Raw genomic sequence first — 19,016 nt, 5'->3', positions numbered from 1 at the left:
ATAGCAGTCCAACTTCAACGTCATCTGTCCATACGAATGTCTGTGTACTTGACATTGGTAATGTTTACAGCATATTATTCTGTGTGCGTGCTTTGATAACTAAAACAACCAACAGCACCCACTAGTGGCCCGACGTGATGATTGTCGCAATGATTTTAGTCCCGGGTCGACTTAACAAAGTTTGGAAAAAAATGTTTTTCTTTCGATTTTGACAATTTGCTCATCCTATAGATGGACCACTCACTTTAAATCAGAAAACAAAACAAAACATTACAACCCAGAGCTTATCACATTTCACATCAAACTGCAACACTTTGACGTTTAGAGTTCATGGGTTTTATTTTGACCGTAAGAAGAAAAAAAACAACAAAAAAAAATACTGCACCTCCTTCTCGGGCACAAGTAGAAAAATAACACTTTCATTCACTGCTTCATCGTGTCTTTCTTGAACAAAGGTTGGTTGAGTTCAGATGATGTTAGGAAGCAGGAGATCCAAACAGCAGTCTATAATCAGCATGATAATGTTCTCCTAAGTAAAAGGCACAGTCAATCACTTCAATCTCTGCAGAGCCACGAGGTGCGTCACTGCAAAATACACAGACATGGAAACATTACATCCAGAGCAGGTTTGTTGTTTTTTTTCCTCGGATGGGAGAAAAACACAAATTTTTGAACAAACTAATCTCAAACAATAATCCCAATCTGAATACAAATAGGGTGGCCGATGGCTTTCTGGCAGTATTTGTGTCACAAATGTAGAAATAGTTGCATTGACCTGTATAGTCTGTTATTTGTGGGATATTTACAGAACATCATCCAACAGTCTGGATGATGCAGTGACGACGTGGAGAGCAATGAAAACCGACAGAAGAATTAGTGATTAAAGTTTAATCAGACACACAAACTAATGTGATCATCAGAAAAGTATTTAAGAAGATTTAATTTCTTTTTTTTTTTTTTTTTTTACATGATGAATGAAAACACATTCTGTGGACTCTCATTTGTAAAACTAACAGTTTGTATTGTCTTCACATCGCCTGCCGCTGGTTTTCCAGGCTCTTCTCGATGTTGTCGATCACCTCGACTGCGGCATTCGGGATCCTGGTTCCAGGGCCGAAGATGGCGGACACGCCGCTCTGGTACAGGAACTCGTAGTCCTGCACAAACGCAGAGGTAGCAGTGCACAGATTAGCTCTACGGGTCCACCCCGCGTCTTCGACGCCACTTTATGCCAACGACACAACTCCAGGCAATGCAGAGGCACCAATTATCCTTAAATGAATGTTTTTAAGACTGTGGGAGAAAATAACCACATGTAAAGAGAAAACGTACATTTCCGCACGTCGAGTGCGAGCCACTGCACACCCAGGAAATTATTCATGGCATATTTTTATGGAAACAAAAAGAGGGAAATGTCTTTTCCAACTTTATAGACTTCAAACCGTGGTAATCCGTGCGTCAAGCCTTAAAATCACCGAAAGCAAATTATAGTGAGGATTGAAAAAGCTCCAGCTCCAATAATGTTTCTTGAATTCAATTGAGTAAAGACTAAGATACATGTTCTGATCATCTAGGGAGTTCATAATTAATGTAATGCTGATCTCACTACCCTCGAACCTAGAAGTTTCTCGCTGTGAGACAAAAGTACGAACCACTAATCCACCCTGTTCAAAAACTTTTGTTCTGGATTAGTAAAAGCGTATCCGTAATCCCAAAGCATGCAATCATAGTGAATATGTGACTTTGCTCTTAATAATGCAAATATTAATAATAAAAGCATCCCCAAAGGTAAAAGGATTAAAAATGTTTTCCACATTAACGATTGCCGAGGACAGCATAGGATGAAAATGGGATTTCCCAGCATGCAATAATCAATGACAGCCCACTGTAGGTGTAATTATATGTGTCCGGGATTATGACAGCCTGCTCGTGTGCTTACATATGTGTGCTTGCCTGTCACACTATTCTGCACAACATAAAGAAAGCCCGAGGTCATGCTGCAGGCGATGCAGAAATCAAGCTTCCGCTGCTCCTTTCCTCCCACACGGGAAGAAACTTTCATCAGCGTTAAGAAATTTTGCACACAAGCAAATAAATATTTTGCGTTTCGCTTCCCCTTCCGCTCGTTTTCCCTGACATCTGAACAGAATCATTCATGTGTGGCTTCAGACGCTCCTTCGAAAAAAACAAGTTGATGTTGAAAGCCCGTCCGCCCGTGCGCTTTGCGTGACCGATCTCACCTGCGGTGGGATGACGCCTCCGCAGATGACGAGGATATCCGGCCGGTCCAGCTTCCGTAGCTCTTTGATGAGCTCGGGGACGAGCGTCTTGTGTCCGGCGGCCAGCGTGCTGACGCCGACGCAGTGGACGTCTGCATCCACCGCCTGCTGGGCGACCTCCGGCGCGGTCTGCACAATCCAAGACGCAGACGGGAAGCGGCGGAATGAGGACACAACACACGGCAACGGGGAGCAATGAGTGCCGGCAAACAAGCTGAAGTCCTTCAAATAATCAATAAGCTGCTGCGTGGAGACTGTATGTAACATCAGTCGGGTATAGAGTTAAAAACAAACAAAAAAAAAACTTTTAATTTTTTTCTGAGTTGGTCTGAATATATTCTTTCATAAGCGAGGCTACAAATAGCTGAGGTTTTTTTTGATTCGATGTGTAAGTCCTTATTTGTTTCTAATGCTGCCCGAGGCTCTGCAGCACATCACGTGAACTCGGGTCAAGAAATTATGCCAACCAGTTTGACATCTGGTGTTTTTATTTAAACTGGATAAAACCTCCGGGGCGAAATTTTAGCAGCCTATGCCCAACAAGCATGTTGCCGGATCCTCTGAATACAACTAAAAGGTCAGCTGAAGGTGCACAGTATCTCGTCATGGGCATGTGGCAACAACAGGCTTCAGCATATCACACACCGTTTAATCTCACTTTTAATATTTGCTGTGTTCAGATTTGATATTACGCTGAGCGGTGAGGAGCAGGCCACAAGAAAAGACAACATTTCAAGTGAAAACGCATCCTTTTTTCTGCGTTTTTTGTAATAAAACTACACAGACATACGATACACTATGAACATCAACAACGGCGAGTGCACAGATATTCATGCGGATGGATGACTAAGTTGGATTGCTATTGCAGTGACTTTTAACTATTGTGAAGTGAGATTTTAAGATGCGACAGAGTCCGTCAACAGGGAAGTTGCAACAACTCAACAAGCGTTTGGACAAAACTATCCAGAAATAAAAGGGTTGATTCCTCTCACGTGAACCGTTTCGCCTTCATGAGTCAGTCTGTGTGACACTGACCTGAAACAACGGTCCGATGTCAACATCAAAGCCCAGGTCGGCAAACCCAGTGGCGATGACTTTGGCTCCCCTGTCGTGGCCGTCCTGCCCCATCTTCGCCACCAGCAGTCGAGGATTTCTGCCCTCAAGTCTGTTAAAGTCTGCAACTCTACGATTTTACAGAGGGGGGGGGGGGGGGAGTGGTGATGAGAAGAGACTTACATGAACTAACCAGCCACGCAATCTGGATGAAGATCATAACGCTTGCTTTTTTTTGTACCTACCTGTTGAGGGCCAACGAGATCTCTTCATGCTCTCCGTACTCGCTGCGATAAGCGCCGCTCACCATCCTGGTGCTGGCTTTGTGCTCTCCAAACACTGCCTTCATGGCGTCAGTGATTTCACCCACCGAGCATCTGAAAGGAGGATATCGCCAAAGACAAGGTCATTGATTCACTTTCAATCATCTAAATGCTAATTTCCCCCCATTTCTTATAATTGGATCCCACATTTCCTTTTAGTGTGGGTAATTGTCTGCAAGAATAAAAGAAAATGTATGAATGTAATGAAGCAGCAACTTAGATGTAATTTCAAGATCACTCGGTTAACAGGAGAGATGTAAACTATTGAGTCAGTTGTGCCCATATGTGAGAGTACAGACTGTTATAAAGCGAAAGGGATGACAGCAAACGATGGGATGTATAAAGTTGTGATATTAAGTATTCCCAGCCAGGCCTTGCACGTGCCTCTGGGCAGATGGTCTGCGATCAGCATGTGGATTCTTCACACAATGCTGCACACAACACAGTGGGGGGGAAAAAAAATATCTGTTCTCAGTGTGTGTGTGTGTGTGTGTGTGTGTGTGTGTGTGTGTGTGTGTAGAGGGGAGGGGATTCAAAAACTGAACACTGAGTATATTTGACAGCATTGGACACACCAGTAAGACTTAATCTCACATGTGACCTACATGTGGAATCAATACCATCTCCAGCAATCACAATCAAACGGCCTGCTGCACAAAGGACAGAATCAGACTTCCTCAGCGAGCTGCATCTAACCAAAAATGTACACAAATTTTCCCGACGGATGCAGTGTTTCCCATCCCGTTTCTTGTCTGGTCGTGTTGTGAACAGCTTATGGCAGCTTTAAGGTATAAGAGAAAAAGTGATGACCGGTTGTTTAACAACAGGAAGAAAAACACATTATTGATCATGTTACTGCGAGTATGTGAAACATTGATATGTGCCAAATCCAACAAACACATCCGTCGTTTCATCCCAGTCAGAACACGACACCCAAGGGAATCGGATCACGGATCTATACGAGCTCAGGTACCAGCAGCTGACTTTAGGGTAAACGTGGAAAAGGCTTTGCACCTGGCTCGCGCCGCCTCCACAGCCAGGGCTAAAAGATTTCCCTCTCTGGTTCGGGCAGAGTCCTCGATGGCGGCCAGGCACTTCTTCGCAGCCTCCGGGTCACGGCTCTCCCTCACCTGAAGGAATACAGCACAACAAAATAGGAAACCGTGCATATAGGAAACAAACAGAGCTCACTTAAAGCTTGATTTTTTAATCAAAGCGGTAAAAGAGTTGAGGATCTTCCTGGTGAGATAGCAAGTAAAGCTGCAGAGCTGACAGACCTAAATGAAATACTGTCATTGTTTTAGTCCTTCAGTGGCCCACAGGACTCCTGCTGTACAACCGTCCCCTCACAGAGATTCACCAAAAGGTTATAAACTCCCGTCAGTAAAATTAGAAGAACTGCCAGATCTTGAAGTTTTGTTGGAAAAAGGTGCAGGAGCAGTCGCTCATTGAACATCAAAATCCCAACAAAGCCACGCCTCCTAATTATAGTAAGAGTGATGATCGGTCGGGTCATCAACATGTACACGATTATCTTGGATTTTTTCTACATTAAAAAAAAAAAAAGATGTCATTTATTTTTCAATCAAAATCGCTGCACTGGCAGAAACAAAATAGAAAAAAAAAAAGGTGTCAGGAGCTCGTCATCCTGCAAACTCACTCCGGCTGTCAGCCTGTCAACAACAGCCGAGTCCCAGACACACTGAAGACCTCTCGTCAGTCCTCACTCGCATCCACTTGTTTTTCATAGCCGTCACTCCGATTGGAAGTCGGAGGCACTGGAGTCGGGGTGAAGGTCGGTGTCATCGGACTATGAGAGCCTGACACACCAATGACAGCTGGTCCTCAGGCTATGTCAGACTCTAAGCCCGAGCCTTTTTTACGTCTGAATCATATTCCTTTCAAAAGTTTTTGCTTCTACCTACAATCTCAAGACATGCGAGACGGGTTTATTGATGACTCTGAATGGGCCAAAGATGGAGAGTGTGCGTGGGTTAACCCTGGGATGAACCTGATCTAGTGCAACTGAACTTTTTCTCAATAATTGCTGCATTATGCTCGAGTTTTTAACTACTTGGATGAAGCCAGTACAGCTCACTGATGGATATGAAGTCCTGTTTGCATTTTTAAAACCACAAGTCCACAAATAAAAAGGTGAATTACAGTTAAAAAAAACCAGCAACAAGGACACGTTTTGACAATCTATGATGACGTTTTGAAAATGTTTACATATCATAGCACATAAATGACATGCTTTTAAAAATACTCAACAGGAACTAGGTTACTATACGTAAAGATTTACCTTTTTTTACCAAACAAGTAAGTTCGTTCATCATATTGTTGTTAGAAATGTTCCCAGCCATCATCAATGATGGGAAACCAATTTCATTCCTGTTTAGTCACAATTATAAAACCCTTTAAAAGAAAAAAAACTAAACAGAAAAAGAAAGAAGATGAAAAAAGCTGCTACCGCAGTGTGTTTGGTGCTTCTCAAATTTAAATATGACTTTCACGCATGCTTAAAAACTGTAAACTAGAATCTGATTGTGTCCATCTTTGATCTGGCCGGATTCATGGTTTTAATGCTGGCGTGGTTTGAAGACAGTAATGCAGTGCAATGTCTTCAACAGTCGTCTTCAACAGTTACAGTGAAGGGTGTTCAGCTGCGGCCACGCAGTGTGGAAATACTCATCTTAAAAGGCCCTCTCAAAAAGAAATGACATTTTATCGTGCGTCAGCCCTGCGATGAAAGCTTCGCTGTCAGCTCGCTTCAATTACACATCGGGAACTGCCTGCAGAGTCACTTTGCATTATCGCTCTCAGGATATATGTTACAGATTAGAAAAGACCTTCGAAAATGCAGTTTAATAAGTCAATACTAAACCACATCCTTAAAATAGATTTTTTTTAATCTGACATTTTGTGGAGTTTTCAAACATTCTGACGGTCGTCCAGAACAGAGTTATCTTTCGACTGCACCACTGACCTTTTTCAGCTTTTCAATCTGTTTCTGACGCACGACCGTGTTATCTATGGCCAGCACCTCCACGGTCTCTTCTTTCGCCAGACGGTACTTGTTCACTCCAACAATGACTTCTGATCCTGAAGAACATTAAGGAAGAAAAAAAGAAAAGGCATCATTAAGCGCCTGCCACAAAAAGGGAAATACTCAGCCTCGACCTCATTGTGAAGGTCATCCGAACGCAGGCTTTGAAAATTCTTCAGAAGGAGCAAAACAAGGACAGTTTTGATTTCAAATAGAAAAAAAAAAAAAGGTCTATTGGTGGCCAAACTGAAAATGCACAGTGAAATGAGATCAGAATAGAAAGCTTACAGTGAATATCAGACAAATATCAGTAATGTCTTTTTTCCCCCTAAAGCTGCACAATCAAATCTTTGAGTGCATATTATCATCTGTGTCATGTCATGTCGTTGGAAACAATCAACAAAGCAGTTAGTGCCAATTAAATTCTTAAAGAGACTAAAGCTTAAAATTCTGCTTCTTCAAATCCTACAAGGTACAATCCTACTGTTTAGAGCCCATGGGAAGGAAAAATTAAATATTAGATCCCAGCATAACATCAGTCTATCAGAATTCAAAGTCCATCAAGTGGTGGGGGTAAAAAAAAGAAAAGAAAAAGAAGCTGTCAGCAGAGATGTGCAGCCGAGGTAATACAGAAAGCCAATGAATAACAATGAGAGTAGGAATCAGAGGGATTATCAAGCAAACCTGCTCAGCCTGTGTTGCTCATCACCTCATACGATGCGAGTAAAGAACATTTTCACATGCTGACAAAGAAAAAGCCGCAAATAAACTCCCTGATTACACTGAGGCAGTTTACACGCCAGAGTGCGCCGTTCCCCTGGATTTGGTTTCATATCGAAATGGTGTGAGACGCTTTTTATTTGACGGTCTTGTCGAATAGTCTCTCCAATGACGCTCGCCACCAGTGTGTGTGGGAACAATCGCGACCAGAAGACTTGACTGAATCACGTGTGTGTGTGTGTGTGTGTGTGTGTGTGTGTGTGTGTGTGTGTGTGTGTGTGTGTGTGTGTGTGTGTGTGTGTGTTATCTAAACAATCCCCGTGAAACACTTGGATCAGGAGTGTCAAACACAATTTACATCAGGGGCCACATGCAGCCTGATTTCCTCTTGAGTAAGCCGGACCGGTAAAGTAATGCCATAAAAACCTTTAAATTTAAGTTTTTCTTTCTTGTACTGCAGAGTATACATGATGAAAATGTCTATATTTTTGAAAAACCAAACAATAATTGCGGAAAAGGACTACAATTTCAATATAAAGGCAATTTTAATGAAACCTGCAAAATACAGTGGAATGTCCCAAAAACTTCCCGTGGGCCTTATGTTTGACACCCCTGACCGAGAGGTACATCCGATCACATTTTAAGGCCGATAATACCACAAAACTCAGAAAATCCAAATGTTTCGCATACCGTTAATATACAAGCAAAATTAATTTACAAGACTTTCATAAGTATTCATTTATATTTCATAAGTTTCCAGCTAAATACCCTTGTTGATGACATAATGACATAATTACAAGCGATACACCTTCTAACAAGAAGCCGTTGTGGAACCAAACAAACCAGGGCAGTACTTTTCAGATACTATAAGCATAGACTGATAATCAAACGCACAAATACAAAAATAAGCAAGCAAATGCAGCAGCACATCTCATTTATGAGTGAGCTTCATGTTAAGTCTATACTGTGGTGTAGAGGTTAGCCGTCACGCTTGGTCGAGAGAAAATTCGGAGAGTTTGGCTTGGGGCCGTTTGTGTGCAGTTTTATGTTCTCTGGATACACTGGATTTCCTCCCACATGATGTCTGAATGTGGGTGTGTGTGGTTGTTTAAACGCTCTGTGTTTGCCTTGTGATGGAATGGTGACCTACAGTGAATAAGATGGATGGATTAAGGCATTGAAATAGGATATTCTTATTGCAATACCAAGATCGTAGAACAAGAGAGCTCTGATGTTAATAGTTTGAAAGGCCAACAATGTAAAAAGGAAATCAAACTTTAAAAAAGATAAACAACAAGCAAGAAGTAAAACATGTCAGGCAATGTGACTTTTGCTTAATTTCAGGTTGGGGATAAAGAATGAGGCCATCATGCTTTACTAGATCAGTATATGAATTAAGAAATGGGGTCTCTAATCAAGGGATGTCAAACATAAGACCCGTGGGCCAAAACAGGCCCTGCAGGGGAAACACCCTCCGAGCACAAAGTAACTGGTCAACCATAAGGGCCACTGCCTTTCTGGGATAAGTGGCAGAGAACAGAGCAGGCAAGATAAAAACATGGGAGTCTGTTACGTGTTCAAGCAATGCGAGGATCACAGATTGGTACAGTACCTGAATCAATACGCGCCTGTCTCCGTGCAGCACATTCCTCAATACGAAGTTTCGGTATTCCCTCCGACACCGCCTTGGCCATACCGCCCATCTCCTCGATGTCCTTAATGAACTGTTAGACAAAAACATGAAGCGAACGCATGAGTGTCGTATAAGGTGGTGATTTTGTTTTAATAACAATAAGGCTCATTAAACGGTAAACTCTAGTCCTGCAATGTTGTGGACAAACCATCAGAGCTTTATTATAGACGTCATCGGTGAGCGCCTCCATCATGTGTGACCCCCCCCAGGGATCGGCCACTTTGGGGATGCCCGACTCCTCCTGGATGATGATCTGCGTGTTCCTGGCAATGCGAGCGCTCTTCACAGTGGGCAAACCCAGAGCTTCATCGAAAGAGTTGGTGTGCAGTGACTGCGTGCCCCCGAACACGGCCGCCATGGCTTCGATCACCGTGCGCACCACATTGTTGTACGGATCCTGCGGGTCACATGGCAACGCAGTCAATCGGTATTCCAACATTAACTTGTGTCTCAGCTTTTCTAGCATAAACTAGTTCGGCGCTCAAATTTTAAGTCTTCTGCGGGACTCGCCAGAGCTTTGGGTAATTTGTATTTACTTGTTCAGTCAGAGACCAGCCTGAGGTCTGGCAGTGTGTACGCAGGAGGAGGGACTTGGCATTTTTGGGCTGGAAGTTCTCCCGAATGAGAGTGGACCATAATTTCCTGGCTGCTCTCAGCTTGGCAATCTCCATGTAGAAATTCATCCCGATACCCCAGAAGAACGATAATCTGACAAAGAGCACAGAATCAAATCAGAGTCACAACACATGCACTGTATCACAAATCCACAGACAAACTCATGAAAAGTGTTTGATTTAAGTCATTTCTGCACCTGGCTGAACGTGTCAAGGTTCAAGTTCAGTCTCATGTTTTTTATTTTTGAGATTCTAACTCTCTTCACCTGTGCCTGAGTGTGTGATCGTCGTCACCTGGTGGCTCAGGTAAATAACGTAATGGGCTTTTCATGTCTCTTTTGGTTGTCGGTCCGATTGTTTCTGTGCCTCTGCGTGGCTGTTTCTCCTGTACGTCGCTGCTTCAGTGTTCCTGTCTCTGTGTCCCTTTGGTTTTCACCAACGGTATCTGGCATCTTCAGTCGAACTCTCCCGAGCCAAACCTAATATAGCACATACTAGTGACGATGGCTGACCTATCAGAAATCAATGTCCAAATCTTTTTAACCCATAAACCTGTCTGAATATGGCATTTATTAAACCGTACAACAACTACAGCAGTAAACTAGCCATGGCGACATATGCATATGTTATAAATACATTGGATGTTAGTAGAAGTAATTCATAGTAAGTAAAAGAAATAATGACAAAAACAGACAAAATACTATATATACTGAGAACACAGACCCATTTTGCACTACATCCCCTATTTTACTATTTATTTACTTAATTCCATTATTGGATTCTATGATTTCATTCATTAGCTTTTTATATGTGGCCTCGAAGGGCCTGAGTGTCCTTTTTTCATTGTACATTGTAAATGTCTGTTTATCACATATGACAACAAGTGTCTTGACTATATCTTGATTATTTCCTTTATTTAGTTATCGATTGATTGATTGATTGTTTTCTGTTTGCATGTGATAAAGCAGCAAATGAATTGCCCATTTGGCATAAATAAAGTCTGAACTGTGACAATACAGGGTATTTTCTGTTCTTTGAACTGCTTAATATGATAATTATAATGGTCATAAACACTATTGGTTTGCTAATGACATGGCTTTCTGAATAAATGAACTGCTGAGTATGTAATCCAGTCACAAGCATAAGCTATCTGGAAAACTATAGGATAATTGGCATGAACTGGCTCACTAAAATCAGACAAATGCTGTAATTATGTAATAGCTGCATACCCGCTGTGCAGTGAATCATCTTGAATGCCTCTGCTCTTTATCTTCATCAACAATGAAAAAAACACATCCATCCATCCTTTTCTGACTTTCTTGCTTCAAAAACACTATGATGGAACAACTATGAGCCGCCGACCAAAGTAAAGAAAGAAATGTCGAAATGGATGAAAAATGTCACCATTATGGGTCCAAGGGGTGAGATCGAAGCGTTAGCGAAGAACAAATTTGATCAATTGGCTGTAAAGAAAAGTAATAGGTTTGGACAGGAAAACACTTGAATGACACGCGACGGTGACTCGGAGCAAATGCCTCTGAAGCTATTACGAGAAGACAGACCCTGAAGATGCTCTCGAGTTTCCGGCGCTCATGTAACTCGGCTGTTATAACAATGGCATAATTGAAAGGGAGCGGCGAGAAACGGGAGACCGGAGATACTGCTGGAACCTGGAACCTTCAGCTATGGCAACTATTCACATGAGGAGCCTTGAATGTACTGAAGATGCTCTGGACATGCTGCTTATTGCTGCTCAGTCGGAGGAGCTGGTCATCTTCCACCGTTCATTTGTCTTTTTTTTTAACTTAAACAAAATAAATCCCTTCCAAAACATGAAGTGTTGATCATTCCAATGACCGAACTACTAACTGTGTTTACCTACAAAAGGAGCTTGTACAAAATATGTTATGAAGCTCCTTCAGAGTCTTCATACTTTGGATCGTTTAATAAGATTGTGTTTAATGGTATTAATTTGCATAATGAGTACAACAATGTTTGGATTTGTATTGGTGCCTTTCCGCCGGGCCTGTATTTAATGTTGATTCAGGCTCTACCATCTGTTGCTTTAACAAATATAGGGGAAGGCAGCAGTTTTAGTGGAAGAGTAATAAACATTGCAGTGCTAACAGAGTTCTAGAATTGTGTAAGATGTTATAGCAATGTACTTATTTTGTTAGGCATTGAATGACTCCTGGTTAAAGCTTCCGCTCTCATATAAGCAGCTGATGTGTCATTCAGAGATAAAACGTGAAGTATTATCTGCAATTCTTGAGGTAGAAGAAAAGTTTGTTTAACCCGAATTCAAACTTTGTGTCGGTCACCGTGGTAACGGGCTCTGCGCAACTAACCTGCTTGGATTTCTTTTAATCTCCTCCCTTCCCACAGAGTCCCGAGCAGGAGTCGGACATGGTCTGTCTTTTCCTCGTTTACCAGATCAAAGATGAAGCTGAATTAATTCACAAAGCTTCACAGCAGGACGGGATTATTAGACCCCGATCAGATATATTATCATTCCCTGGTGGCTGCACAATTGAACACGTCCATTTTATGGCACGCTCTGTCATTTAACAGAACAGCAAGGCCCCTGCCTAATTTCTCTCCCATTACGCACTGCTGAGTATGATCTAATGTTGAATGAATGACTCCACAGATCAATTTATGCACTGACGTGGGCAGCGATTCTCTCCCACAGGAGCTTCCTCTCTTTTCTTAATGTTCCGGTCTTCACCACAAGTAAAATTGAAAATTGTAACTGCAGTGAGGTGATCTATGATCCCAAGCTGACAGAGTGACTCTTTGCTCAGAGTTGAGTGAACTCTTTCTGCTTCCTCCAGAAAGTTTATAACTTGAAAATATTAGCGCAGACTGAATGTTTTTTTGGGGTTTTTTTCCCCCTAATTTGTCGCATTGAAGGCATAAACACAAATGACCAGAAGCTGCTGCACATCCAGCATGATTTCAAAAGTTACAACGCTACAAAAACAAACGAGGTGGAGCTTTTCTGCAGTCTGTGTCACATTGTGATGGAACACAGAGTGAGAGAGAGATTTTCTCTGGTCCGCCACTTTTCTTTTCTTTTCTCTTCACTCGTCATACAAACCATGTAGTGTTTAAAGAAAGCAGGATCGTATTTTCTGAGCTTAAAGCCACAAAAGCACTCAACATATTTTTTGCAATGTTGTTGCATTTCGCAGCCGAATAAAAGGCATAAGTTTGTACTGTTCTTTGTAACACACTTATTATTGCAAGTGAGCCATCCATCCCTCTTTTATGCAACTTTCCCAACTCAGGGTCGCAGTATGTTGGAGCCGATCCCAGCTGAATATGAAGCCCGGTGAAGGGGGAGGACAGCCACATTAACACCTACGGGCAATTTAGAGTCACCAAACGCAGAGACAAGGACCTGGGGATCTACTCGCTCCGACCAGAAAGTGCTCATGGGTTTTTACATTTACTTTTATGTCTTGCTTGCAGTTCTACTCCATTCCAAGCATTTTCCCACAATAAAAATCCAAAAGAAATAGGACCTGAGATCCAATCTGAGATTATGGCGATCTACAGATCTGCGTCAAAAACTACTTTAAGCTGAATGTTATTTACCATGTTGCTATCTGCTTCATGAATGGAGCTCCATTCAGCACTCACCACTGCTGCCTGTATTCCCTGATAAACTGACCTTCTCTTCATGCACACAGACAAACTCACTGATTTCATTTCATTTGTTGGGAAAACTCTTAATCGACAGCCTCTTTTAAACTCAATGTTTGCAGTTTATGTTCTGGTAGAGTCATCAGTCTGGCCACACCTAAAGCTCGAGCCTGCTTTGGTCGTTTCTCATTTCAGTTTTCTGGTGCAAATGAAATCATCAGCAACAGACCTTTAACCTTTCTGTATTTAATCTGTTCTTCTCTTTCACAAATACAATCAATATCGAAGGATTACTCCGCTTGCTTTCAGCTTATATCTATTTGTTTCTTAATATATATATCACTGTAAACACTGTTAATACTTTTTTTCTTTTAAGATTGTTTGACACTGAATTATGGTATCCATGTATATATTTGCTATGTTTATTTTGTGACTCCTTGCTGCCTCTTGGCCAGCAAAACATTTCAAATGAGAACTAGTCGTGAACTGACCTCCCCAGTAATATGAATGAATGAATGAACAAGAAAGTTTCCTATTTCATTAGGATACAATTGACTGAAGCATATAAAGAACACCCCATAGGTGGACTTGCTCATCCTACTTCTATTCTATGGAAGCATAAGCTAGAACCAAATCAAGGCAGAACCACTGCTGGCATTTCTGTTGAGTATATAGAAAAACTGCATAGTTAACCTACACTTAAAACTAACACCTACTGTCGATCCAAACTGTATTTATTAACGTTTGAAAGTTTTGTACCTTGGAGCAAACTCATCGATGGTTAAGCCTGCTTTCAGCCCCGTGCGGCAGTACTCCAGGCCGTTGGCGATGGTGTAGGCCACTTCTAGGATAGCGTCGGCTCCAGCCTCCTGAAGATGGTAGCCACTGATGGATATGGAGTTGAACTTGGGCATGTGCTGTGGACGGAATCATCATGTCAGGAAACCAATTAAATCATAACCAACAGTTCATGTTGTGTGCAGGTTACTCACTGACACATGTGGCACATACCTTGGAGGTATAGGCAAAAATGTCGGCGATGGCGTGCATGGAAGGCTCCGGGGGGAAAATATAAGTGTTGCGTACCATGAACTCCTTCAGAATATCATTTTGGATTGTGCCAGTCAGTTTGGCTTTAGGCACACCCTGCTCCTCCCCGGTGACGATGAACATGGCCAGCACGGGGATCACCGCTCCGTTCATCGTCATGGAAACGGACATCTTCTCCAGAGGGATTTCATCGAAGAGCATCTTCATGTCCTCAACTGTGTCTATGGCCACTCCGGCCATGCCGACATCTCCGTGGACTCTGGGGTTGTCCGAGTCATAACCGCGGTGTGTTGGGAGGTCGAAGGCCACCGAGAGACCCTGCTGACCGGCTGAAAGGAGCGAACCGAATACAGAAGGGAATAAAATAGAGATGCACAAAGAGATTTTTGAGTTAAAGTCAGAGCTGTTTCTAACCATTTCGCCCAAAGACCATAATTTGCATTTTCCATGAGAGTACTTATTAAATGCCATTACAATCAAAATGTTTCATTTTGATCTGATGCCTTCAAATTTCAGGACACATTTAGCTCACGTTGAAACATTCACTAATTAGTTGTCTTGGTCTTGGCATTACAACATATCTGATAAAATAAAATAGCAGAAATTTTAAGTATATTGCTTGCATCTTTATCAGTGGTTTATTGACTGTGACTCTGTCATAACATTTTCAGTTACAAAAGAGTCCACTTGAGAGCAAGGTTGTCATAGTTTGTGCTTCGATTCTTCGTGCTATTGTAACAGGTCTGTACGTCCTGCTGAAGTGGAAGGAGTAGTCTAAGGCTGAATGTTTAAACAACCATCGATGTAACCACTGCAGCATCAAGAAAAGCCTAATTTATACTCAATACACAAACCATGCGCAAAAGCTATGCGTTACCGCAAACTGCCTCTGCACAATCTCTGTATCTACGATAACATACACTCCCATCATTTAACGTTGTAGAGCTGCTATCGGTGCATCCAAAGTTTCCTGTAAATACTAAATGATTTTACCAACTTTTGTACAAATGCACAGGAAAGAAAAACAACAAGTTCTATCTCTATTTATGTGTTATTTGAAGGGGGGGTTAAGTATCATAACTACCCTTTAAAGCACAATCACTTTATCTTAAAATAAAAATGACATTTCAGTGTGATTATCAGGGGAAGATCAAATGGATTTTTTGATTCTTAAATTGTCATTTAATCCCTATAACAATTCATCATCATGGTTATCCCATGTGCGCTTCGATGGCCTTTATAAAGGTTAAACGTCTTCAGGCAAGTTTAGTTCATACACTTCTAAACAAAATCAATATGACATATCTATATGATTCTGCAGTGCCTTAATGCCTTTTTAATAAAGCAGTGAATACATACGGTGTAATCTGACGTGTAGCCTCTGGCGTAATACTGCATTTAGGAGTGAGTATTTTTAGTATTCTCTCTCTATCAAATGGAACTGGTGACTTGTAAATAGAAATAACATTAACACTGTGTATGAAACATATGGAACAATATAAACAGAAAGTAAAAAAAAAAAAAGGTCTAAACTGTCTAATACCTTTAATGTTGTCTTTATAAAACTTGTTGCTCTCCTCCACTGTGCTGAAGCCAGCATACTGCCTGATAGTCCAGGGTCTGTAAGTGTACATGGTAGGATAGGGCCCTCTAGTGTAAGGAAACACTCCTGGCAACTCATCAGCGCTGCTCGCCGTGTCTGCTTTGGTGTACACGGGCTTGATGTTGAGTCCCTCAGGTGTGCGCCAGATCAGGTCCTCGGGGTCTTTCCCCTTCAGCTGTTTCTTTGCGAGGTTGGCCCATTCTTTATGCAGCTCAACCTGGTCCTGGCAGGAAACTGAGGTGTGGATCAGAGAGCGGTGTGCGTGTGACGAGGAGGCTGAAGCTCTGAGCAGGCGGCGGGCAGCCAGCGCTGCACATGCCCTCTGTGCAGTCAGCATTGTTTAATCGTTGACGTAGTCAGACACACATGGGTGACCTGCAGGCAGAGACAAACTAGATGGTCAACTGAGCACATACATGGGAGTAGGGTCGTGGTTCTGCGTCTATTTAAGACACGCAAATATCAACAAGCAAGATTCAACTTTAATATTTTTATAGAGAACATTCAGATTTCGAATGAAGCCATTTCTCAACATTCAAAATATATAATGGATAATGGCCCACATATAAGTTACACCTCACTATAACTGTACTCTCAATTCTAACACTAACCTGAGCTGCTGTCTTTAACAACTTTGCTTTTTTAACTAAATAAGCCAGACAAAAGGGAATAATTGCTACTTGTGATCAAAAATGGCAGAGTCAAAGAAACGCAGGAAGTGAGTCCAGAAGTTTTGCCCTGTCCCGAGTATATTTATGTGGAGTTTGCAAGTTCACCCCATGTGTGTGGGTTTCAGGTACTCTTATTTCCTCCGACAGTACCGAAACATGGATGTGAGGTTAACTGGTGACTGTCTCTCTGTTTGCCCTCTGATGGACTGGCGACCTGTCAAGGTGTACCCTGTCTTCACCCATAGTCAGCTGGGGTTGGCTCCAACAACCTGCTACCCTGAACAGGATAAAGCAATATAGATGGATTGAGGTTGCCTTCAGTGATTAAATGTTTTAGGTGGATCATTTAAAGACTTCTGAACAGGAATACGAGAGAAAGCCAAATCCAGGAGAGACATAAAGACATAAATTGATCTCACATAAAGACAACATGGCTGTATAGACAACAATAGATGTAATGTTTTATCCTTGTGAGGACAAGTCTGCACAATTCACAACAAGGAACAGCTATTGAAAGGTTATAAGGAGATAATAATAGGAATCCAACCATTTGTTGACGTGACAGTGCAAAGGGGATGCTGCAGCGAAACATTACAAGTGAACAGACACTTTAAAACGGTGTCTTTCTTCTACTTTATTGGCATAACGCAAACAATGTTAGCCAGTTTTCAGCCTTGAGTTGGCTCGACAAGGTCAAGAAAAAGAACAATACAACACATTTTTCATCAGATTGCGCGCACAAGATGAGAGTATATCACTAAAAGCGACATTAAAAGCGCGTTTTGTTGCACTGAATTGTAAAAACACTGAAGTTTGTGAGCTAACTTTCACCTGCTGCTTTAGCATTTGTGAGCTAGCCGTTAGCACGTTATTCGGCTCAAGCTATTTGCAAGAAGCGGAAAACGACGCTGGCAACTTGACAAGTTTTAAAGCCGTGTTTACCCCACATTAAGTATTTTTATGTAATTCAGGTGAAGATTTCTGACCTTGTTGTGTTCTATCGCTGGATGATAAAAGGCAAGCGTTGGTGCGTCCAATGAGGTTTCATAACATTCACCGTCAGCCAATCACATGAGAGAGTCATCCCTGTGACCTTTGAACCAGGACCCGGATGTAAACAGTCCAGATTGTTGAGATCTGCGACATACATTTTATATTGTAGCTAAAATTGTCAGCCTTTATTAACTGACATTAATCTAAGATCGTTTTATGCAGGATGAACATTTGCCTTTTTAGCGTATTAGATTTATTTGTAACCATGGGTCACTATTCGTGGTACCGCTAGGAGGCGCCACTTCTCCAAAAGCCCAATCGCCTGGCTTTTAATAATAGAGTATGTGACTGGCTCCCTGGTGTACTTCTTTAGTAGTTCATCTTCTTTAAATTATGAGCCAAACTAATCTCTTATTCATCTGTCTGAAAATGCCCAACATGGAATTGAAAACTACATCATTAAGGTTTAACAATGGATGCCAATCTCAATTTGACACAAATATCTAATCAATGATTGTATGTCCAATGTTTATCAGCCATTTATAGTAACAACAGACTCTTCAAGAATGACACAACAGAATAAATACCAAGATGTTAGGCTGGGGTGTCAAACTCAAGGCCTGTGGGACAAAACTGGCTTGCAAGAGGGTCCAATCTAGCCAAAGTTGTAAAAATGTCAAAGAAAACATTGATTTTTTTTTTAAAACAAATTTCTTAGGCGTAGCGGACAGAAGTCAACACTGAGACACAAGCAGAGGTATATTAGATGCCACCATGAAAGCTAGCAAACTAGCAATATTCTCAAAGCCATGGTGTTAAGGTGAGTTTGTAAAAAATATGCATAATGCAACAGCTGTAGAAGTTGTTTTTAGACATTTCACTGTATTCTTCACCAGAAGGTTTCATTCAAATTGGCTTTATGTTGAGATGGGAGTCATTTTCAGTACTAATTGTTTAGTTTGGTGGAAATATAGCCATTTTTTATCACATATAATCTGTGCCACAACAAAGAAAAACTTTAAGGTTTAAATTCAGAGGTTATTATGGCTGTTTTGCCCATCCGGTCCACTCAAGATGAAATTGGGCTGCATGTGGTTAATGCAGAAAAGTTTAAAGAGGATTAAAAAAAAAGTTTCCAACTTTTATTGCCGATTCCTCGTCAATGCTATTCTAACCACGCTCCTGCTCAGGAAAAGATCTACATATATAAATTTTACAATAAAAGAGAAATTAAAAAAAAGAGAAAAGAATTGTGTTTGTTTGTGACCGACGTGACGCATCACCTCACTGCTCAACTCACAAATTCCACACAAGACACAGGCT

The 19,016-nt window shown here is 41.6% G+C and overlaps 1 protein-coding gene across 1 annotated transcript; it reads right to left on the bottom strand.

The window, feature by feature from the left end:
* Positions 1 to 320: 320 nt before the first annotated feature.
* On the bottom strand, positions 321 to 17,778 carry mmut (methylmalonyl CoA mutase). The gene is made up of 13 exons (XM_080490708.1): positions 17,687 to 17,778; positions 15,970 to 16,404; positions 14,388 to 14,755; positions 14,136 to 14,293; positions 9,651 to 9,822; positions 9,263 to 9,511; positions 9,034 to 9,145; positions 6,642 to 6,757; positions 4,670 to 4,785; positions 3,578 to 3,709; positions 3,315 to 3,462; positions 2,241 to 2,408; positions 321 to 1,157 (listed from the first exon to the last, which is right to left on the bottom strand). Exons 2-13 carry the CDS (start codon positions 16,364 to 16,366, stop codon positions 1,029 to 1,031), a joined length of 2,265 nt encoding a protein of 754 aa, XP_080346834.1. The 5' UTR covers positions 16,367 to 16,404; positions 17,687 to 17,778; the 3' UTR covers positions 321 to 1,028.
* Positions 17,779 to 19,016: the final 1,238 nt, after the last annotated feature.

The sequence above is a fragment of the Lipophrys pholis genome (assembly GCF_963383615.2).
Source record: "Lipophrys pholis genome assembly, chromosome: 21".
NCBI lineage: Eukaryota > Metazoa > Chordata > Actinopteri > Blenniiformes > Blenniidae > Lipophrys > Lipophrys pholis.
This window is presented reverse-complemented; position numbering and strand designations above follow the sequence as displayed.